Genomic DNA, 20,886 nt, shown 5'->3' on the forward strand with positions numbered 1-20,886 from the left:
GTATTTAAAGTACTCTTAAGGTTTTTAAGAATGGGCAGATACCATGATGGCAGGAAATGGTACTTCCTACTCTGGATGAATTCTGTGTGCTGTCACACTTCTCCTTTCCCTCAAGTATACCCTTTTAATTATCTCTCTGATAGCCCCTTTTCTCAAACTCCTCTGCATAACTGTTAGGATTGTTATAAACTCCTCAGAAGAACTTTTGTATTTTATGGTGCCATTTAGTATACAGTGGCCACTTGCAAGGTGAACTGGGCTGACTTTGATTCTGGTTCCATTGCAGCCCTCCTGTTTGCAGTGTGAAAGTTTGTGGCCAGAGATGTCATATTAGCTATGTCATACCTTCTCTGAGCTGTCTGTTCTCTCTCATTAATGCATTGCTATTCCCTACCCCTGATGAACACCAGAAACTTGGCAAAACTGATCCCGAAGTCACCAAAGGCCCCTGGCACAAAACATAAGGAGAACAAGCTGGCCATCTAGCCTGCTGTTATTTGGGAAGTGTACTTTTTAGAAAAATGTCTTTTCAGGGCACCTTGGTGGCTCAGTCATTTAAGCGTCTGACTAGATTTCAGCTCAGGTCATGATCTCATCGTTCATGAGTTGGAGCCCCACATCGGGCTCTGTGCTAAGAGCGCGGAGCCTGCTTAGGATTCTTTCACCCCCTCTCTCTGCCCTTCCCCTGCTCATGCTCTCTCTCCCTCAAAATAAATAAATAAACATTAAAAGGAAAAAAAGAAAGAAACGTCTTTTCCCCCAGTTGTGAGTTTTCTTGTAGGTGAGACACCCATAATTGGATGAGGGGTGTATGGCCAGGCTTTTGTCAGTCTTTCTCTAAGGGCGTGTTTCTGAGGGCTCTGTAGTGCAGGGTACATTCTACTTCATGCCTGGAAGTGGGCTGGACCTCAGCAGTGTGGTGCTCTAGGCTAGCAAGACCTTCATTAGAATGGTGTCTTCACGGGTGCCTGGGTGGCTCATGGCTCAGTCAGTTGAGCATCAGACTTAGGAGATTATGATCCTGTGGTTTGGGAATTCAAGCCCTTCGTAGGGCTCACTGCTGTCAGTGCAGAGTCTGCTTCTGGCTCTCTGTCCCCCTCTCTCTGCCCCTCCCTCGTTTGCACTCTCTCCCTCTCAAAAATAAACAAACATTTAAAAAAGAAAAAAAAAAGTACATTAAAAAAAAAGAGTGGTGTCTTCATTACAGAAATGGAAGCCATTTTGCTATGAACAGTGACCAAAAAAACAAACAAACAAACAAAGATGAAAGCAAACATGCATTTCAGCTACCTATTTAGTGCACTCTTACTGGCTTTGGAGTAAATTTACAGTATGGTCATTGGGGCAGAGATGAGTCTAACCCCAATTAGAGAAAAACTAATTGTCAAAATAAAGCAAACAGAATCCCTGAAACTAATGCCTTTAGACAACCTTCTCTTTTTGCCTTGAGAAATCTCCTATGTTCTCCTATGTCTGTTTCAGACTACCATGGAGGTATCCTTCTCTTCTGTTTAACTTCAAGGATAGTCTTGAATTGACTTAACTAACCAAGTTCTTTCAAATGATTTTTAAAACCAGGTGGTACAGACAGCATTGTCAGAAACACAGGATCCTGAAGAGGTCTCAGTCACTGTCAAGGCCTTCATGACAGCTGATCTGCCTAATGAACTGATTGAGCTGCTGGAGAAGATTGTTCTGGATAACTCAGTCTTTAGTGAGCACAGGTGAGGGTATGCTGAGGGTAGCTGCTAACTCAGTCAGATTCAAGCACCTGCCTGATGTTCACTTTTCATTACAGTTTTGTCTCACCTTATCTGCCCAGCCTTATTGGCTGCTCCTCAGACATGTAGCCAGTCTTCTCACTGTGTTCTGTATCTTCAGACCTACCTGTATCTTCTAACCCAACCTAAATCCTGCTTTTTCCAGGACACTGTCCTTCCTCTTGCTGCTCTGGCCTGCATTGTTCTTTAACCTCACTGCTAAGAAAGGGAACTAATATTCATTAGGGGCTACTATGTCCCAAGTATGTTACACTCTTGAAATCATGAACAAAAGTTTGAAAGCAAATGTCAAGAAAATTAAATCTGGGCATGTATTAGGGAAGATTTGCTGGAGATGTAATGTAGAAGTATGATGAGTAGGAGCTTGGGTAGGAAGAACATTCTAGGCCGAAACAACAGCAAGGACAGACACCTTGGAAGTAATAAAATGTGCTTCAGTATGGTCACATCCAGCATTTATCTCCACTTTAAAATTCATTATCAGGGGTGTCTGGACGGCTCAGTTGGTTAAGCGTCCAAGTTCGGCTCAGGTCATGATCTCACAGTTCGTGAGTTCAAGCCCTGCGTAGGGCTCTGTGCTGACAGCTCAGAGCCTGGAGCCTGCTTTGGATTCTGTGTCTCCCTCTTTCTCTGTCCCTCCTCTGCTCATGCTCTCTCTCTCTCTCTCTCAAAAATAAGTAAACATTAAAAAAAAAAAGGAGGAAGAAGAGCCTGCCTTGTAGCAAGGCTTCAGAGAATTCTGAGATAACATTCCAAGAAATAATGAGCTAATAGTAAAAATATTGACAAAATGCATAAGGAAACAAGGTTCTATTAGTAAGAACTAGCAATAAAACAGGGTAGACTCAGATCTGCCTAAAGGGACTATGGGTATTGGAATTATCAGGCACAGAATACAAAATTGAATGTAATGTGTTTAAGTACCAAAAACAATATCAAGAAGATTTTTTAAAATGCCAGATAACTTTGATAAATAAAAATAAATTTACATAGTTGGATTTGAAGTAAACTCTAAATGGGTTTAGTGGCATTGGAGAATAAATGAATGGAAAGATAGATGTGAAGAAATTGTAAGAATGTAGCCAAGACACACAGATGGAAAATGTGAAAGAGTTTAAGAGGTGCACAGGTTCAAGGAAGACCTAATCAGAGCCTCAGAGAGAACAGGGAATGAGACACTGTTTGGAGGGAAAATGATGGAGATTTTAACAGAACTGATAGTTTAGTTCTCAAATTCAGGAGACCAGCAAATCCCAAGGAGGATTAATTTTTTTAAGGGTTTTTTTTTTAAAGTTATTGTTTTGAGAGAGAGTGTGTGAGCAGGGTAGGGGCAGAGAGGTAGGGAGAGAGAGAATCCCAAGCAGGCTCCATGCTGTCAGCACAGAGCCTAGTGTGTGGCTCAAATCCATGAACTGCAAGATCTTGACCTGAGCTGAAACCAAGAGTCGGAAGCTCGACCAACTGAGCCACCCAGGCACCCTAGGAGGATTAATTTTTTAAAACCACCGTTACACACATTATAGCAAAACTGTGGGACATCAAAAAACAAAAACAAAAACAAAAACTTTTTTAAGCACCCAGAGAGAAGATAGATTACCTATAAAGAAATATGAATTAGCAGACTTCTGAGCAGCTTCAGTAGAAGCCAAAGGATATGGGATGATATGGCTCAGAGTGTATAACATAAGGTTAATGAGAAGTTGGAGATAAAAAAATAAAGGTAGGCAAATGCAAACCTAAAAATTCTGGTATTATACTGACATTGTATGTTAATATACTATGACATTTTATGTTTATATGTATATACTATAAGGTCTTTATTTGTATCATACAAAATAGACTTTAAGGTAAAAACCATTGTTGAAGTAAAAAGAGCCAGTACAGTAGTCCCCCACTTACCTGTGATGTCACGTCCTATGGTTTCAGTGATCATGGTTAACCATGGTCCGTCTGAAAGCAGACAGTGTGTCAGAAGTAGAGTAGTAGCTTAACACTGTGTCACAATGCCTACATCATTCACCTCACTTCATCTCATCACCTAGGCATTTTATCATCTTACTTCATCACAAGATGAAGGCTGAGTCCAGTACAATAAGATATTTTGAGAGCGAGAAACCGCATTCACTAACTTTCATTTATGATATAATTGTTCTATGTTATTATTAGTTATTGTTGTTAATCTTTTAGTGTGCCTGGGGTTTATAAAATAAAGTTTATCAGGGGCACCTGGGTAGCTCAGTTGATTAGGTGACCGACTTCGGTTCAGGTCATGATCTCACAGTTTGTGGGTTCGAGCCCTGCGTTGTGCTCTGTGCTGACAGCTCAGAGCCTGGATCCTGCTTCGGATTCTGTGTCTCCCCCTTTCTCTGCCCCCTCCCCTGCTTATCTCTGTGTTTCTCAATAATAAATAAACATTAAAAAAATTTTTTTAATGAAAGAAAAATAAAGTTTATCATAGGTATGTATGTGCAGGAAAAAATAACAAAAAATAGGATTTGGTACTGTTTGTGGTTTCAAACCCCTACGGGGGGATCTTAGAATGTATTACCCACAGATGTGGGGGACTACTGTATAGAATGATGAAATACTCAGTTCACCAGAAAGATAATTCTGAACTTGTATATACCTAATAATAGAGCTTCAAAATATGTCAGGCAAAAAGTGACAAATCTGCAAGAAGACCCAGGCAAATTCACCATATGGGGAGATCTTAACATACCTCTCCAGGTAATTAATAGAACAATTAGCTTAAAAAATGAATATACGAGGGGTGCCTGGATAGCTCAGTCATTAAGCATCTGACTCTTGATCTCAGCTCAGGTCTTGATCTCAGGATTGTGAGTTTGGGCCCTGCGTTGAGGGGCCAAGCTTTTTTAAAAAATGAGTATATTAAGAAGTATACATAAGGGGTTCCTGGGTGGCTCAGTTGGTTAATCATCCAACTCTTGATTTCGGCTCAGGTCAGGGCTCTGCTCTGGCAGTGTGGAGCCTGCTTGGGATTCTCTCTCCCATCTTTCTCTCTGTCTCTACCCTGCTTGGTCTCTCTTTCAAAATAAATGAACTTGAAAAAAGGTTTTTTTAAGTATATATAAAAAATGAGTGTATTAAAAAGTATAGGGGCACCCGGGTGGCTCAGTCGGTTAAGCGTCCAACTTCAGCTCAGGTCATGATCTCGCAGTTTGTGAGTCCGAGCCCCGTGTCAGGCTCTGTGCCGACAGCTCAGAGCCTGGAGCCTGCTTCAGATTCTGTGTCTCCCTCTTTCTCTGCCCCTCCCCCACTCGTGCTCTTTCTCTGTCTCTCAATAATAAATAAATGTTAAAAAAAATTGTTTTTTAAAAAGTATAAAGACAATACTAAATATATTTCTTAAAGTAAATAAAAACAATATAACTAGTGACAGTTAATGTGAATTATAAGCTTGGGGCACCTGGGTGACTCAGTTGGTTAAAGCATCTAATTTTTGCCCAGGTCATAATCTCACATGGCTCGAGTTTGAGCCATGCATTGGGCTTTCTGCTGTTAGCATAGAAGCTGCTTTGTATCCTCTGTCCCCCTCTCTCTCTGTCCCTCCCCTGCTCGTTCTCTCTCTCAAATAAGTAAACTTTTTTTCTAAATGTGAATTATTGGAGCGCCTGGGTGGCTCAGTGGGTTAAGCGTCTGACTTTGGCTTAGGTCATGATCTCATGGTTCATGGGTTCGAGCCCCGTGTCAGGCTCTGCGCTGACAGCTCAGAGCCTGGAGCCTGAGCTCTGTGTCTCCCTCTCTCTCTGCCCCTCCCCTGCTTGTGCTCTGTCTCTGTCTCTCAAAAATAAATAAACATTAAAAAAAGATTTTTTAAAAAATCAAAAAATTAAAAATTAAAAATAAAATAAAAATATGAATTATAAGCTTACTGGAATGAATTTACATATATTCAACAAGTAGACATGGTTACTAAAGAAAATCAGAAGACAAATAAATGAAAGAGCAAACTTCTACAATCTGTCCACTCAACCATTATAAACAACTTGATGTAAATTCATGAATGATCACATCATCTTGAAAGACATTAGTTTTACCCACATCACTCAAATTCATTGCAATACCCTAAAACACTCTATTTGTTTACTTATGAAACTTGACAGGAAGATTTTAAATTTTAAATCAGGGGTGCCTGGATGGCTCAGTCAGTTAAGCATCCAACTCTTGGTTTCAGCTCAGTTCATGACCTCGCGTTTCCTGAGTTTGAGCCCTGTATCAGGCTCTGTGTTGACAGTGCGGAGCCTGCTTGGAATTCTCTATCTCCTTCTCTCTCTGCCCCTTCCTCTCTCTCTCTCTCTGTCTCTCACTCTCCCTCTCAAAATTAAATAAATAACATTTAAAATTTTTCAAAAAGAATAAATTTTAAATCAAAAAGATAAAAGGCCAAGAATAGTGAAGATGCTGCTAACACAAATAATAGATCACCCAAGATGTGAGAGTAGGTTTTGGGATGACAAGGTACTTACTCTGATCTAGAATAATTATAAAATTAAATTAAGACATGGTGGTTTGTGCAAGGAATAGAAAAACGGACCATAACAGTAGAGCAAAGAACCCTAAAATATGCCCACACATATGTAAAAAACTTAACTTGTAACATCTGGCTGTGCAGATGGAAGTAATAGACCTTTCAGTAAATAATGTTGGGACAATTGATTACCCATGTGGGTGAAAGTTAAAATTGGACCCCTATCCTATACTCTGTAAAGATTTAAATATAAAAGTTAAAACTATAATGTTTTTAGAGTTTACGTTTAAAAGAAGAATATATTTGTGAATGCTTAAGTCAGTTGCAAAAATATATAGACCATTTGTGAAAAACTTGCAAAATAGGACTATGTTAAACTTAAGAACTTTATCATACTAAGATGAGAAAAAGGGAAGCTACAAGCAGAGATGACATTTGCAACATACAGAACCAACAGAAACTAGCATACAAACAGAAACAGAACATACAATAAAAGAAAAACTCCTGATAACAACCTGATAGAAAACTCAGCAAAGCACTTGAATGGTCCTTCAGCAAGAGGAGAGATAGCCCCGTGAGTCTAAGGCAGGACTGCAGCCTCATCAATCATCAAGGAAGCACAGTCTGGCCGCTGTGTACTGCCCCTTTCCTCCTGCAGAGCAGTGGGGATCTAGCTCTCCTAATCAGCCTTGATGAGAATGTCGAGCAGCTGGGCCTCTTATATGCCCTGTTGGGAATGTTTTGTTCCTCTTGGAAAGCAGTACGTGTTAGAAGGTGTTTCCACTCCTGGTTCTGAACCCTGAAGAAACTCAGCTCACATGTATCAGGAGACATATGCAAGAATGCACAAAACAGCACAGTTTCCAGTAGCAAAGATCTCAGAGCAGTCCAGACACCCATCAGTAAAAGGGCTGTGGTACTGTCGTACAGTGGAGTACCTTGTCACAGTGGAAATTAATGCTTATCCAACAGCATGGGTGAATCTTGGACCTAATTTTTAATACTTTTTTTCCCTTCTTCCCCCCTTCTTTTTAATTATTATACAGTAAAATTGGCCTTTTGTGAGGATGTACAGTACTAGGAATTTCACACATGCCTAGATTCATGTAAGTAACCACCATAGTTGGGGTACAGAACAGTTCCCTGACTCTGTGAAACTGACTTGTGCAAGCTGCCCTTTACATTTGTAGCTCCTGTACCCCTGACAGTCACCATCTGTCATTTATCACTATCATTCTAGTTTTGCCTTTCCAAGAATGTCATGTAAAAGGTATCACATACTGTGTAATCTTTTGAGACCTGGCTTCTTTCACACCTTTGAGATTTATCCAAGTTGTTGTGTGCATCAATAGTTTGTTCTCTTTTATTGCTGAATAGTGCTCTGTTGTATGAGTGTACAACAGTTTGCATATCTGCTTGGATATGCAGATCAAAGGACATTTGGATTGCTTTCAGTTTGGGGTGCCTATGAATATAGCTGCTATAAACGTTTGTGACCAGATTTTTGTTTGCACATACCTAGCAGTTGCTGAACCATTTGTTATATGTATGTTTAACTGTTTAAGAAGCTGCTAAACTTTGTTTTCCAGAGTAGCTGTACCATTTTGCATTCCTACCAGCAGTGTGAGAGAATCCTAGTTGCTCTACATCTTCACTAGCACTTGGTATTAATGGTATTTTTAATTTTAGCCATTCTAATAAGTGTATAGCAGGATGTCATTGTGGTTTTAATTTGCATTTCCCTGATGGGTAATGATGTTAAACAACTTTTCTTGTGCTTACCCGCCATCCATATATCCTCTTTGGTGAAGAGTCTCTAAATCTTTCACCTCTTTTTTATTTGGGTTATTCGGTTTTTCAGTGTTAAGTTTTGTTCTTTATTTTTTTTAATGTTTATTTATTTTCGAGAGAGACAGAGTGTAAGCAGGGAAGGGGCAGGGAGAGAGAGGGAAACAGAATCGAAAGCAGGCTCAGGCTCTGAGCTGTCAGCACAGAGCCTGACGCGGGGCTCGAACTCACGGACCACGAGATCGTGACCTGAGCTGAAGTCGGCTGCTCAACCGACTGAGCCACCCAGGCGCCCAAGTTTTGTTCTTTAAACAGTCTGAATTCAACCCCTTGGTTTTATATGGGATTTGCAAGTATATTTTCCCAGTGTGGAGCTTGTCTTTTTATTCTCCTAATAGCACCATTTGCAGATTAAAAGTTTGCATTTTGATCAAGTCCACGTCATAAACTTTTCTCTTATGTATGGATTGTGTTTTGGTGTTTAGAACTCTGTGCCTAATCTTAGGTCAAAGATTCTTTCTGGATTCCTTCTAAAAGTTTTATAGTTTTACATTTTACCTTTAAATCTATGGTCCGGCATCCAACAATGTATGAAGTTAAGCTTGAGGTTCATTTTTTTACATGTGGATATCCAGTCATTCCAGCATTGTTTGTTGGGTCCTTTCTGCATTGAATTCCTTTTGCATCTTTGCCAAAAATCACTTGGCCATGTAGTGTGATTCCTCCAACTTTATTCTTTTTTTTAATTTAAATTTTAGTTAACATACAGTGCAGTATTGGTTTCAGGAGTATAATTCAGTGATTCATCACTTACATATAAAACCCAGTGCTCCTCACAACAGGTGCCCTCCTTAGTACCCATCACCCTTCTAGCCTATCTCCCACCAACCTCCCTCCATCAACCCATAGTTTGTTCTCTATCATTAAGAGTCTCTTGTGGTTTGTTTCCCTCTCTTCTCTTTTCCCCCCACTTGCCATACGTTCATCTGTTTTGTTTCTTTGATTCCACATATGAGTGAAATCATATGGTATTTGTCTTTCTCTGATTCACTTATTTCACTTAGCATAATACATTCTAGCTCCATCCATATCATTGCAAGTAGCAAGATTTCATTCTTTTTGATGTCTGAGTAATATTCCTGTGTGTGTGTGTGTGTGTGTGTGTGTGTGTGTGTGTGCACGCACGCACACACGCATGTGTATATAAAAGATATACGCATACACACACACACACACACACACACACACACACACACACACACACATAGTACATCTTCTTTATCCATTCATCAGTCAGTGGACATTTGGGCTCTCTTCCTAGTTTGGCTCTTGTTTTGTTTTGTTTTGTTTTTTTATCAATTTTATTGTCAAATTGGTTTCCATACAACACCCAGGGCTCCTCCCAACAGGTGCCCCTCCTCAATGCCCATCACTCCACATCTGCTAGTTTGGCTATTGTTGATAATACTGCTATAAACATTGGGGTGCATGTACCCCTTTTGAATATGTATTTTTGTATCCTTTGGGTACATACCAACTGGTATAATTGCTAGATCATAATGTAATTATATTTTTAGTTTCTTGAAGAACCTCCATGCTATTCTCCAGAGTGCCTGCACCAGTTTGCATTCTCACCAACAGTGCAAGAGGGTTCCCCTTTTTCTACATCCTTGCCAACACCCGTTGTTTCTTGTGTTGTTAATTTTAGCCATTCTGACAGGTGTAAAGTAGTGTCTCATTGTGGTTTTAATTTGTGTTTCCCTGTTGATGAGTGATGTTGAGCATCTTTTCATGTGTCTGTTAGCCATCTGGATGTCTTTAGAAAGGTGTCTATTCATGTCTTCTGCCCATTTTTTTAACTGGGTTATTTGTTTTTTGGGTGTTGAGTTTGATGAATTCTTTATAGATTTTGAATACTAACCTTTTATCAGATATGTCACTTCCTGATATCTCCTCCCATTTTGTAGGCTGCCTTTTAGTTTTGTTGATTGTTTCCTTCACTGTGCAGAAGCTTTTTAACTTGATAAAGTCCCAATAGTTCATGTTTGCTTTTGTTTCCCTTGCCTTCAGTGATGTGTCTAGTAATAAGTTGCTCTAGCCGAGGTCAAAGAGGTTGCTGCCTGTATTCTCCTCTAAGATTTTGATGGTTTCTTGTCTCACATTTAGGTCTTTCATCCATTTTGAATTTGTTTTTATGTACAGCATAAGAACGTGGTCCGGTTTCATTCTTCTGCATGTTGCCATCCAGTTTTCCCAACACCATTTGTTGAAAAGACTGTCTTTTTTCCGTTGGATATTCTTTCCTGCTTTGTCAAAGACCCAACTTTATTCTTGTTCAAAATTCAGAATTAGCCTTGTCTGTTATTGACAGGGAAACCTGGAATTTTTATTGGAATTGCATGAGATCTGTAGACCAGTTTGGGGATGGACAGTTGCTATTTTTACTATGTTTAGTGTGAATACAGTATGTCTCTCCATTAGATCTTTAACTTTTCTCATCAGCATTTTATATTTTTTAGTATCTAGATCATGTACATGTTTTATTAGATTTATACCTAAATATTTCATGCTTTGGGAGCTATTGTAAATAGGTACAGGGGTTTTTTTTTGTTTACAGTTGTACATTGCTGGTATATAGAACCCCAATTAATTTAATGGTTAACCTTGTATCCTGATATGTTGCTAAGCTTACTTATTTGTCCTAGAATTTTTTTTCTTTATAGATTCCTTGGAATTTTCTATCAATCATGTTGCCTGCAAATAGGGACAGTTGTATTTCTTCCTTTCTAATCTAGATGCTTTTTATTTATTTTGCTTGCCAAACTGCCTTGACTAGAGCCTCCAGTAGAATGTTGAATAAAAGAGGGGAGAGTGGATATCCTTGTCTTCTTCCTGATCCTAGGGGGAAGCATTTGGTCTCTCACTATTGAGAGCTGTGGATATTTTGTAGATGGCCTTCATCAGATTGAAGAAGTTTCCTTATATTTCTAGTTTGCTGAGGGTCTTTATCATTACTGGGTGTTGGATTTTGTCACATGCTTTTTCTGAATCAATTAATGATAATCATGCTATTTTTCTTTTTATGATTCTTAATATGCATTACATTCATTTTTCCCACATTTTTTAATAAGGCAAAAGAAAACAAGTTTTATAAGAATGTATTTAGTATGATTAAAGTTCAAAAACATGAAAAACCACCTATATTGTTTATATACACAATTTATATGGTAGAACTATAAAGAACCACAAAGAACTAATAGAGGCACAGTTCAGGAAAATAGGCATCTGTGAAGTGGGAGCAGAGGCAGCTCCTAGAGAACCCACAGCCGCCCTCCAGTGATTGGGGTGCTCTGATTTCTCCTAGCTGGTGCTTTCTCAAGACTTTGGACCACATATACTTCATAAATATTCTATTGTATCTATTCACCAATAATGTGTGTGTATTTTAAATATTTTTTTAAATTTATTTTTAACATGTATTCATTTTTGAGAAACAGAGACAGAGTGTGAATGGGGGAGGAGCAGAGAGAGAGGGAGACACAGAATTCGAAGGAGGCTCCAGGCTCTGAGCTATCCAGAGCCTGACACGAGGCTCAAACTCACAAATTGCAAGATCATGACCTGAGCTGAAGTCGGACACTTAACCAACTGAGCCACACAGACACCCCTTAAATATTTTTAAATTGGAGGTCTTGGGCTGGTCAACCTTCGAAAGAGTGTTGTGTACAGCTTTCATTCCTGTGATACTGTGCTGACCACCCCTTCTCAGGAATCTCCAGAATTTGCTGATCCTGACTGCCATCAAGGCAGACCGCACGCGGGTCATGGAATACATCAGCCGCCTGGACAACTACGATGCCCCAGACATTGCGAACATCGCCGTTAGTAGCGCACTGTATGAGGAGGCCTTCACCATCTTTCGCAAGTTTGATGTGAATGCATCAGCAATCCAGGTGAGCTGCTGAGTGCTTTCATGTTAAACCCTAGTGCCTTCTGGTTGTCCGATATGTCTCTCAGATTCTTGTGCTCTTTTCTGCTCCTCAACAGTAACCCATCTTCCCAGCCTGTTGGCTTCTTCTCTGTTAGGTGCTCCTGCTGTCTGGCAGTTATCCCCGCTTCCTGGTCATTCCCCTAGACTTGGGTTCCTGATGCAAGGTTGTGTGGTCAGCCCTGGTGACTGAGGTGTTCTGATTGTCAGGGGCCCTCACACGTGACTGCTGCAGTCCTTCACCCTCTGCTGCCTCAACTCCCTAGAGCAGTCCTGCCAGCCCTCCTGCCCGTTTTCAACCCCACCAAGAGCCCTTCCCTTAACCCTCCTCCCTTTCCTCCCAGTCTGTTGGCCTTTTCTGGTTTTATTTCCAAATGGATTGTAAACCACAGGACAGATCACTTTAGTTGCTGTCTTACCAAAATTCTCTATGTCCTTGCCTCTTCCCTTACCATTTTTCTGTATCTCCTTATGAAATCTCAGATCTATAAGCCCCCCTTTTTGGTTCATACATGGTCTGTGGCCTTGCTGTGAGATCAAAACTATATGTGGTGGGGAGGGGCAACTGCTGTACCCCAGCCCTCCAGACTGTCCTTCAAGCCTGTGTTCTCTTGTTTGTTTGTTTGTTTTTTCATTTAAGTGCAAGTTAGTTAACATATAGTGTAATAATAATTTCAGGAATAGAATTTAGTGGTTCATCACTTACATGTAACAACCCGTGTTCATCCCAACAAGTGTCCTTCTTAATGCCCCTCACCCCTTTAGCCTTGTGCCCACCCAACACCCTACCAGCAACCCTCAGTTTGTTTTCTGTATTTAAGAATCTTACAGTCTGTCTCCCTCTCTGTTTTTATATTATTTTTGCTTCCCTTCGCTTTTGTTCATCTGTTTTGTATCTTAAATTCCATATGAGTAAAATCATATGATATTTGTCTTTCTCTGACTTATTTCACTTAGCATAATATACTCTAGCTTTACACACGCTGTTGAAAATGGCAAGATTTCATTTTTTTTGATCACCAAGTAATATTCCATTGTATGTATGTGTATACCACAACTTCTTTATCCATTCATCAGTCAATGGACATTTGGTCTCTTTCCCTACTTTGGCTATTGTCAGTAGTGCTGCTATAAACATTGGGGTGCATGTGCCCCTTTGAAACAGCATACCTGTATCCCTTGGATAAATACCTAGTGGTGCAGTTGGTGGGTTGTAGGGTAGTTCTATTTTTAATATTTTGAGGAACTTCCGTACTTTTCTCCAGGGTGACTGCACCAGTTTGCTTTCCCACCAGCAGTACAAAAGGTTATCTCTTTCTCTGCATCCTTGCCAACATCTGTCATTGCCTGAGTTGTTAATTTTAGCCATTCTGACGGTGTGAAGTGGTCTCTCATCGTGGTTTTGATTTGTATTTCTCTGTTGATGAGTGATGTTGAGCATCTTTTCACATGTCTGTTAGCCATCTGGATATCTTCTTTGGAAAGGTGTCTATTCATATCTTTTACCTGTTTCTTCACTGAATTGTTTTTTGGGTGTTGAGTTTGATAAGTTATTTATAGATTTTGGATACTACCCCTTTATCTGATATGTCATTTGCAAATATCTTCTCCCATTGGGCCAGTTGCCTTTTAGTTTTGTTGATTGTTTCCTTTGCTCTGCAGAAGATTTTTATCTTAATGAGGTCCCAATAGTTCATTTTTGAAGCCTGTTTTCTGCCTGATGAGCTATCTCACTCCCTATAGTAGCTCTTTGAGCCTTTTTCCACCCTATATGTCCCATTGTACTATCTTACCAGGATCAGGAGGCAACTTCCATGTCCTCTTCCTGGCCCAAAAAGCTTAGCTTGGCTGTCCATTTCTTCATGCCTTTTCATTGGAGTGTCTCTTCTCTGCATGGCATATTCCTCCTATATAATAGATCTTGTCCTTTCCCTCCATTCATCATCTAAGAAATACTTAATGCCCAGTTGCTTTGGACTGAATTGAAATGGTCATGCAGCTTTAGGCAAAATGTAGAACTGAACAAAAATCCATCTACTCCATGGAGCTGACTGTGTGTTGTGGAGAACGAGAACCCTCTTGTGTAACCCCTAGGTCCTGATTGAGCACATTGGAAACCTAGACCGAGCATACGAGTTTGCGGAGAGATGCAATGAACCTGCTGTGTGGAGTCAGCTGGCCTGCGCCCAGCTCCAGAAAGACTTGGTGAAGGAAGCCATCGACTCCTACATCAGAGCTGACGACCCTTCCTCTTACTTGGAAGTCGTTCAGGCAGCCAGTAGGAGCAGTAAGTTAACCTCTCCCCAGGGCTCTGCTTCTCACTGGTGTGAAGCCTGGCAAGACAAGGATGTCACCCTCCCAGGAATCTGCACATATTATACATCTAGAGATACTGGAGACACTGCTGAATGAAAATTTTTCGAAAGAACCTGAAATAACTGTTAAATTCTGTTAATGACACTAGTCTTCAGTTGAATGTTAACTAGATACTAGCTCTTTGGTTGACTAGACAGTTTAAGCACAATGGATAGCATTATCGTGGTAATCTTAAGGTCAGAAACTTAGACCCAGAGCTTCTTCTGGCCTTTCCAGTTGACTGTGGTGCTCACTTCTCCAGGGGCTGGAATAAGCATCCTGTTTCCTGGTGAGGTCTTTACTTGGTGAAATGGAAGTTCCCATCCTCAGGGTCAGCCCCCATGTGGTTCTGCCCTTTCTGTTTCTCCCACCTGGGATGGAGTTCTACTTATCAGGCAAACAAAGATGTTTACACGTCTTAGCTGAGGACAGAATGGGATGAATTGAGCCTCCTGTTTAAATTTAGCAGCTCTGAATTAACCTATTTTTGTTTTCTGTCTTTAGACAATTGGGAAGATCTGGTGAAATTCCTACAGATGGCCAGGAAAAAGGGCCGTGAATCCTATATAGAGACTGAACTTATTTTTGCCCTGGCTAAAACTGGTCGCCTGTCTGAGTTAGAAGATTGTATTAATGGACCCAACAATGCCCACATCCAACAGGTAGGTCATGCCCTGGGGACCATGAACTGCTGCACATAGGTTCAGGGATTTCTCCCTAGAGTGGCTCAAATATGCCACACAGTGAATTAAGTCCTTTATTACTGTCACTGGTATGGGAGTTAAGGCCACTGGCTGTGCACATCAGAATGATTCTCCTAGAGAAGAAAGTGTCAGGACTATGTGCCAGTGTTCTAGCTATTATTGCTGGAGAGCAAATTGAACTGAGCAATTGGCCAGGTAAAACAGATATGTTGGAAATTAATAGCTTTTCCATATGTCAGCAATTATCAAATAACATAATGGGAAAAATATTTTTTAAAGTCTATTTATTTTAAGAGAGAGAGAGAGCACAAGTCAGGGAGGGGCAGAGAGGGAGAATCCCAATCAGGCACTGACAGTGCAGAGCCTGATGTGGGGGTCGAATTCACAAACCGTGAGATCATGACCTGAACGAAAGTTGGCCATTTAACCAACTGAGCCACGCAGGCACCCCAAAGATATTTTTAAAAAAATTTTTAGGGGCACCTGGGTGGCTCAGTCGGTTAAGTGTCCGACTTCGGCTCAGGTCACGATCTCGCGGTCCATGGGTTCAAGCCCCGCGTCGGGCTCTGGGCTTATGGCTCAGAGCCTGGAGCCTGCTTCCGATTCTGTGTCTCCCTCTCTCTCTGACCCTCCCCCGTTCATGCTCTGTCTCTCTCTGTCTCAAAACTAAATAAACTTAAAAAAAAATTAAAAAAAAAATTTTTTTTTAATGTTTATTTTTTTGAGATAGAGCATGAGCAAGGGAGGGGCAGAGAGAGAGGGAGATGCAGGATCCAAAGCAGTGTCAAGACTGCTGAGGTGTCAGCACAGAGCCCGACGGGGCTCAAACCCACAAACCTTGAAATCATGACCTGAGCTGAAGTCCGATGCTTAACTGACTAAGCAACCCCCAAGCACCCCAAAAATATTTTTTAAAGTAGGAGTAACATCAGGGAGCCTGGGTGGCTCAGTCGGTTAAGCATCTGACTCTTGATTTCAGCTCAGGTCACGATTTCATGGTTTGTGAGAGCAGCAGAGAACCTGCTTGGGATTCTCTCTCCTTCTGTCTCTGCCCCTTCCCTACTCGTCCTTTCTCTCTCCCTTTCTGTCTCTCTTTCAAAATAAATAAACTTTAAAAAAAAATGAATAACACAAAAATGTTTAAACTTAAGGAAAAATGTTAAATAAAAAAAAGATCTGAAGAACTGTAAAGTCTGCTATTTCCTCAGGTAAAGTGTTACCCCTAGAAAAAGTGATAGAGATGAAGGGATAATGGAATGTATTCTAACCCCTCTTAAAAGAAAACACACACTTTACTGAAATAACACAAAAGTGGACTTTTGATTCTTTAATTCAGAGTAAGAACCAATTAACTGGAAATTAGGTTGGGGTTTTATTTAAAAAAAAAATTTTTTTTAACGTTTATTTATTTTTGAGACAGAGACAGAGCATGAACGGGGGAGGGTCAGAGAGAGGGAGACACAGAATCTGAAACAGGCTCCAGGCTTTGAGCTATTAGCACAGAGCCCGACGCGGGGCTCGAACTCACGGACCGTGAGATCATGACCTGAGCCGAAGTCGGCCGCTTAACCGACTGAGCCACCCAGACGCCCCTAGGTTGGGGTTTTAAAAGGGCTTAAAAGTTCATCATGTAATTTTATAATTAAAATTCCAGATGAAAGGTAAAAGTTGAGAAGTTTTGGGGCACCTGGGTGGCTCAGTCGGTTAGGCATCCAACTTCAGCTCAGGTCATGATCTCACGGTTTGTGGGTTCGAGCTCCACATCAAGGTCTGTGCTGACAGCTCAGAGCCTGGAGCCTGCTTTGGATTCTGTGTCTCCCTCTCCCTCTCTCTCTCTCTGTCCCTCCCTGACTCACGCTCTGTCTCTCTGTCTCAAAAATAAATAAAAATGTTAAAAAAAAAAGTTGAGAAGTTCTTCCTTAAAAAAAGTTTTAAATATTTATTTGAATCTTTGTGTAAGGAAGGAATTTTTAAGAATATAAGCAGTGGGGGGCGCCTGGGTGGCTCAGTCGGTTGAGCGTCCAACTTCAGCTCAGGTCACAATCTTGGAGTCCGTGAGTTCGAGCCCCGCGTCAGGCTCTGGGCTGATGGCCCAGAGCCTGGAGCCTGCTTCCGATTCTGTGTCTCCCTCTCTCTCTGCCCCTCCCCCATTCATGCTGTCTCAAAAATAAATAAATGTTAAAAAAAAAAAAATTAAAAAAAAAAAAGAATATAAGCAGTGAAAGAAAGCACAAAGGAAAGTATCAGTTCATCTAATGCATAAAAGTTTTAAATATATGTATATTCCTAATCATGGGCCTCATAGGTCTAGATGTAAAAATAAATCCGAAGAAAGAAGAAAAGGCCCACAGAGCCTTACATATAAATACTTAATTATTGCAGCATGATTTATACTATTAACAATTAAAAGCCAGTGTCCGAAAAAAGAAAATAAGTAAACAACATCCACCAATGGAATATAATACAGCCATTACAAGTATTTAGAGCCTTGTTTGTGATAGAAAAACCTTTCAAAGTAAGTTCCAGCTGAGTGAAATCCTGCATGTACAATATGATGAACGTATCTACCTGCCTAGAAAAATGTCCCAGGTGGTGATAGTGAAGAACTCAGGGTTACGGATTGGGCAGTACTATTCCATTTCCTTTCACTTGCCTGTGTTTGCCAAGTCTTGTTTTAATCGGTGACCATAACTTTTATAATTACCTTTATGATCAGAAAATTAATAAAGGTATTAGAAAATGATACCTTGTCCCCAGCAACATGGATGGAACTGGAAGGTATTATGCTGAGTGAAATAAGTCAGTCAGAGAAGGATAGATATCATATGTTTTCACTGATATGTGGATCTTGAGAAACTGAACAGAAAACCATGGGGGAAGGGAAGGGGAAAAAAATAAATACAAACAGAAAGGGAGGGAGGCAAACCACAGGAGACTATTAAATACAGAGAGTGGTGTGGATGGGTGGATGAGGGATTTGGGGAGAGGGAAAATGGCTGATGGGCATTGAGGAGGGCACTTGTTGGGATGAGCACTGGGTGTTGTATGGAAGCCAATTTGACAATAAATTATATTCATAAAAAAAAGGAAAAATGAAACCTTGTCCAGAATCTCCCTCTGAATTCATAATAGAATTCTCCTGGCTAGTGAGCCTATTATATATCATAGCCAGAGATGCTGCCCTGGGTCACACAGAAGGTATTTCCCACTGGAAGCTGGCCAGACTGGGAAGCCCAGATGGCTTTTTTTGTTCTTCGCCTCTGTACATGGCGGCCCTAAGGCCCTGTTCCCTGCCTTCCACAGTCCTCCAAGGTGGGCTCAGTACACTTCAGCCAGATCCAGCCCACCACCTGTTTTTATGTTTCCCACAGTCTGGCTTCTGCTGACTACATTCCCATGATGTCAATTAACTCATTTTCCCTGGATTGTCTATAAATTGGTAGTAACAACAGTCTTAAAGGATTGTAAACTTTGACACAATACTTCATTAATCCATCCATTCAACAAACTTTTCTTGAGCATCTGCCATATGCCAGGGTAGGGACTGTGGATGCAGGTGTGACAATAGTAGTCAGATTTCTCCCTTTGTGGATCTTAAGATCCATTTGAGAAATTTGTGATGTGTTAAATGGTATGTGTTTAGAAGAAAAGTGCAGCAGGGAGGTGGGGCAGTGTAGAACAGGTGATGTGGTAAGGTGGGCGGTGCCCTTCTAGACAGGTGGCTAGGAAGGTGTCCTGCAGGTGAATTCTTGAGTCTGCATCCCTCTGGGGGAGGAGGCCTGAGTGCAGAGAGAACGGCCTGTGCAGGGGTGCCTTGAGGCGTGTTTGCGTGTGTTGCAGGAGCAGAGGTAGTCCAGGTGACTGAGGCAGTACAGTCAAACACGGGCTCACAGTTCAAGCCAAAGAGGGGAGAGGTGGGTTTTTTGGCATGGCACGTCGGGACTTGTGGGCCACCAGCAGGATTCTGGATTCCACTCTGGGTGAGACCAGAGGACTCTGAGCAGAGGAGACCATGATCTGGTCTTAAGGGTTAATAGAACTCCTCTGGTTGCTGTCCTGAAAACAGACTGAAGCACAGAGGCAAAAGCAGTGAGAGAGATAAGAGGCTGTTCAGTAGCCCAGGCCAGAATCAATGGCCACTCAGAGAAATGAGTTAAGGTGAGTGACAGAGAGCTGGTGGTAAGCTTGGGTTGCTGGTGGAGTGTGAGTGAGAAGGGGGAGTGAGGCAACTATGCCATGTGGGGCATAAGACAGTCCTGGACAGATGGACTTGTGCCTACTGAGGTGGGGGCCATGTAGGAGCCTGCCTTGGGGGCAGTCAGGACTCATGCAGACAAGTTCGATCTCGGCTTCCATGGGCATCTGTCCAACTGGGTACAGGAGTACAATTTCCAAGGAGAATTTGGGACAAGAGCTATAAATGTAGCAGCCTTCAGTGTGCAGTTGACACTGTGCAGTGGGGAGAGGCTGAGGCCTGAGACCAGGCACCCCAACAGGGAAAAATTGAGCTGGAAAGTGGCTGGGAGTGGGGACACAAAAGCAAGGGGTTGTACAGGGAAGCAAGTAGGGGTCTGTCAGGGAGAGTGATGGGTAAGCCAGATGCTGTGCATCCTGAGCTGGAGATGCAGCAGCGGTGACCCTGTTAGGGAGTCGGCAAGAGCCTAATTGCAGAAGCCCAAGAGGACAGAATGAAACTGGGAACAACTCTTAAGAAACATCTCTTCTAAGAAATGTGGCTCAGAAGGAAAGAGTAGAAGCAGAATGGTAGCTGATAGCTGGACTCAGATCTCAGTGAAGATTGGTTGGTTTGGTTTGGAGCTGGGGAAAACAACAGTGATTCCTTAAGCTTGTAGGAGTGATTTAGTACAGAGGGAGAAATCTCTGCCAGGGCTTACAGAGGAGAGGGGCTGGGGTCATGTGCACAATGGAGTTGGATTTGGTGGCCAGGTGAGGGCCACAGATGCAGCTAGGGGAAAGGCTCAGTCCTAGTGCTTATGGAAGGGTTCTTCTGATTGTGTCTGTCTCCTCACGGGCTGGGAAGCCAGGCACTCAGCTTGAGCTGCTGGATTTGGGGAGGGGAGATAGGAAATGGTGTACAAGGAGTAAGTACCTGGGTTGAGAATTGCTAGTGTTGGGAGCTCCTCTGGGATCATGTCATAAATTGAAGAGAGCCTGGGCAGCACTTTGGGGTTCAGTTGTTTGAATTTAGCTCTGCAGTCCCAGGTGTGGAGTTGACAGAGAACCACTCTGAATAGGACTGGGGTTTGACTGAGTGAGCAAAGCCAAGTATAACCAAGGGAGTGAGGGGAGAGTCACATGGCTTGCCAACAGCTGGCAAGCTGGGAGGAGAGTTGGCAGGGTATAGATGGGAGTGGTGGGGTGCTGGAGGCGGTAAGCTGGAAAGGAAGGGAGGTGGCAGGCAGAGAATGGGTTCTTGTGCTAGGCTTCCCAGGGGTGGCACCTGATAGTAACCCCCTGTTGCCATGAGGAACACAGGTCCTCAGAGCAGAGGTAGTCAAAGAAAGCTAAAGCCCTCTCGAAATGAGGGAGATCTGTGGATGACAGCAAGAACGAGGGCTGGTGTGTGATCCCTGGCAGGCTATTCTCTGGTGGGCAGCTGTTAGTGGGGAGGAGGGGACTGGCCTTGAAGCAGCAAGGAGCACAGCTCTGAGGCCAGGCCTACTGGGGTACAGATGTGGGAGATGACAGCCAGTATACACAGGAGCAGGTAGGTGGAGACCACAGGCTCAGTGGCACACTTCCTTCTTCAGAAGTTCTGTG

General features: G+C 41.9%; 1 protein-coding gene across 2 annotated transcripts in view; it reads left to right on the plus strand.

Annotated features, from left to right (window-relative positions):
• The window catches only part of CLTCL1 (clathrin heavy chain like 1), a 103,414-nt gene that overhangs the window by 65,855 nt on the left and 16,673 nt on the right, over positions 1 to 20,886 (plus strand). For both annotated transcript variants that reach the window (XM_086682271.1, XM_086682272.1), the window contains exons 19-22: positions 1,579 to 1,724; positions 11,828 to 12,011; positions 14,141 to 14,333; positions 14,906 to 15,063. In XM_086682271.1, coding sequence (XP_086538397.1) covers positions 1,579 to 1,724; positions 11,828 to 12,011; positions 14,141 to 14,333; positions 14,906 to 15,063 — 681 coding nt within the window. The remainder of the gene's footprint in view (positions 1 to 1,578; positions 1,725 to 11,827; positions 12,012 to 14,140; positions 14,334 to 14,905; positions 15,064 to 20,886) is intronic.

Source organism: Puma concolor, chromosome D3, assembly GCF_028749965.1.
Source record: "Puma concolor isolate L17-30 chromosome D3, mPumCon1.1.hap2, whole genome shotgun sequence".
Lineage (NCBI taxonomy): Eukaryota > Metazoa > Chordata > Mammalia > Carnivora > Felidae > Puma > Puma concolor.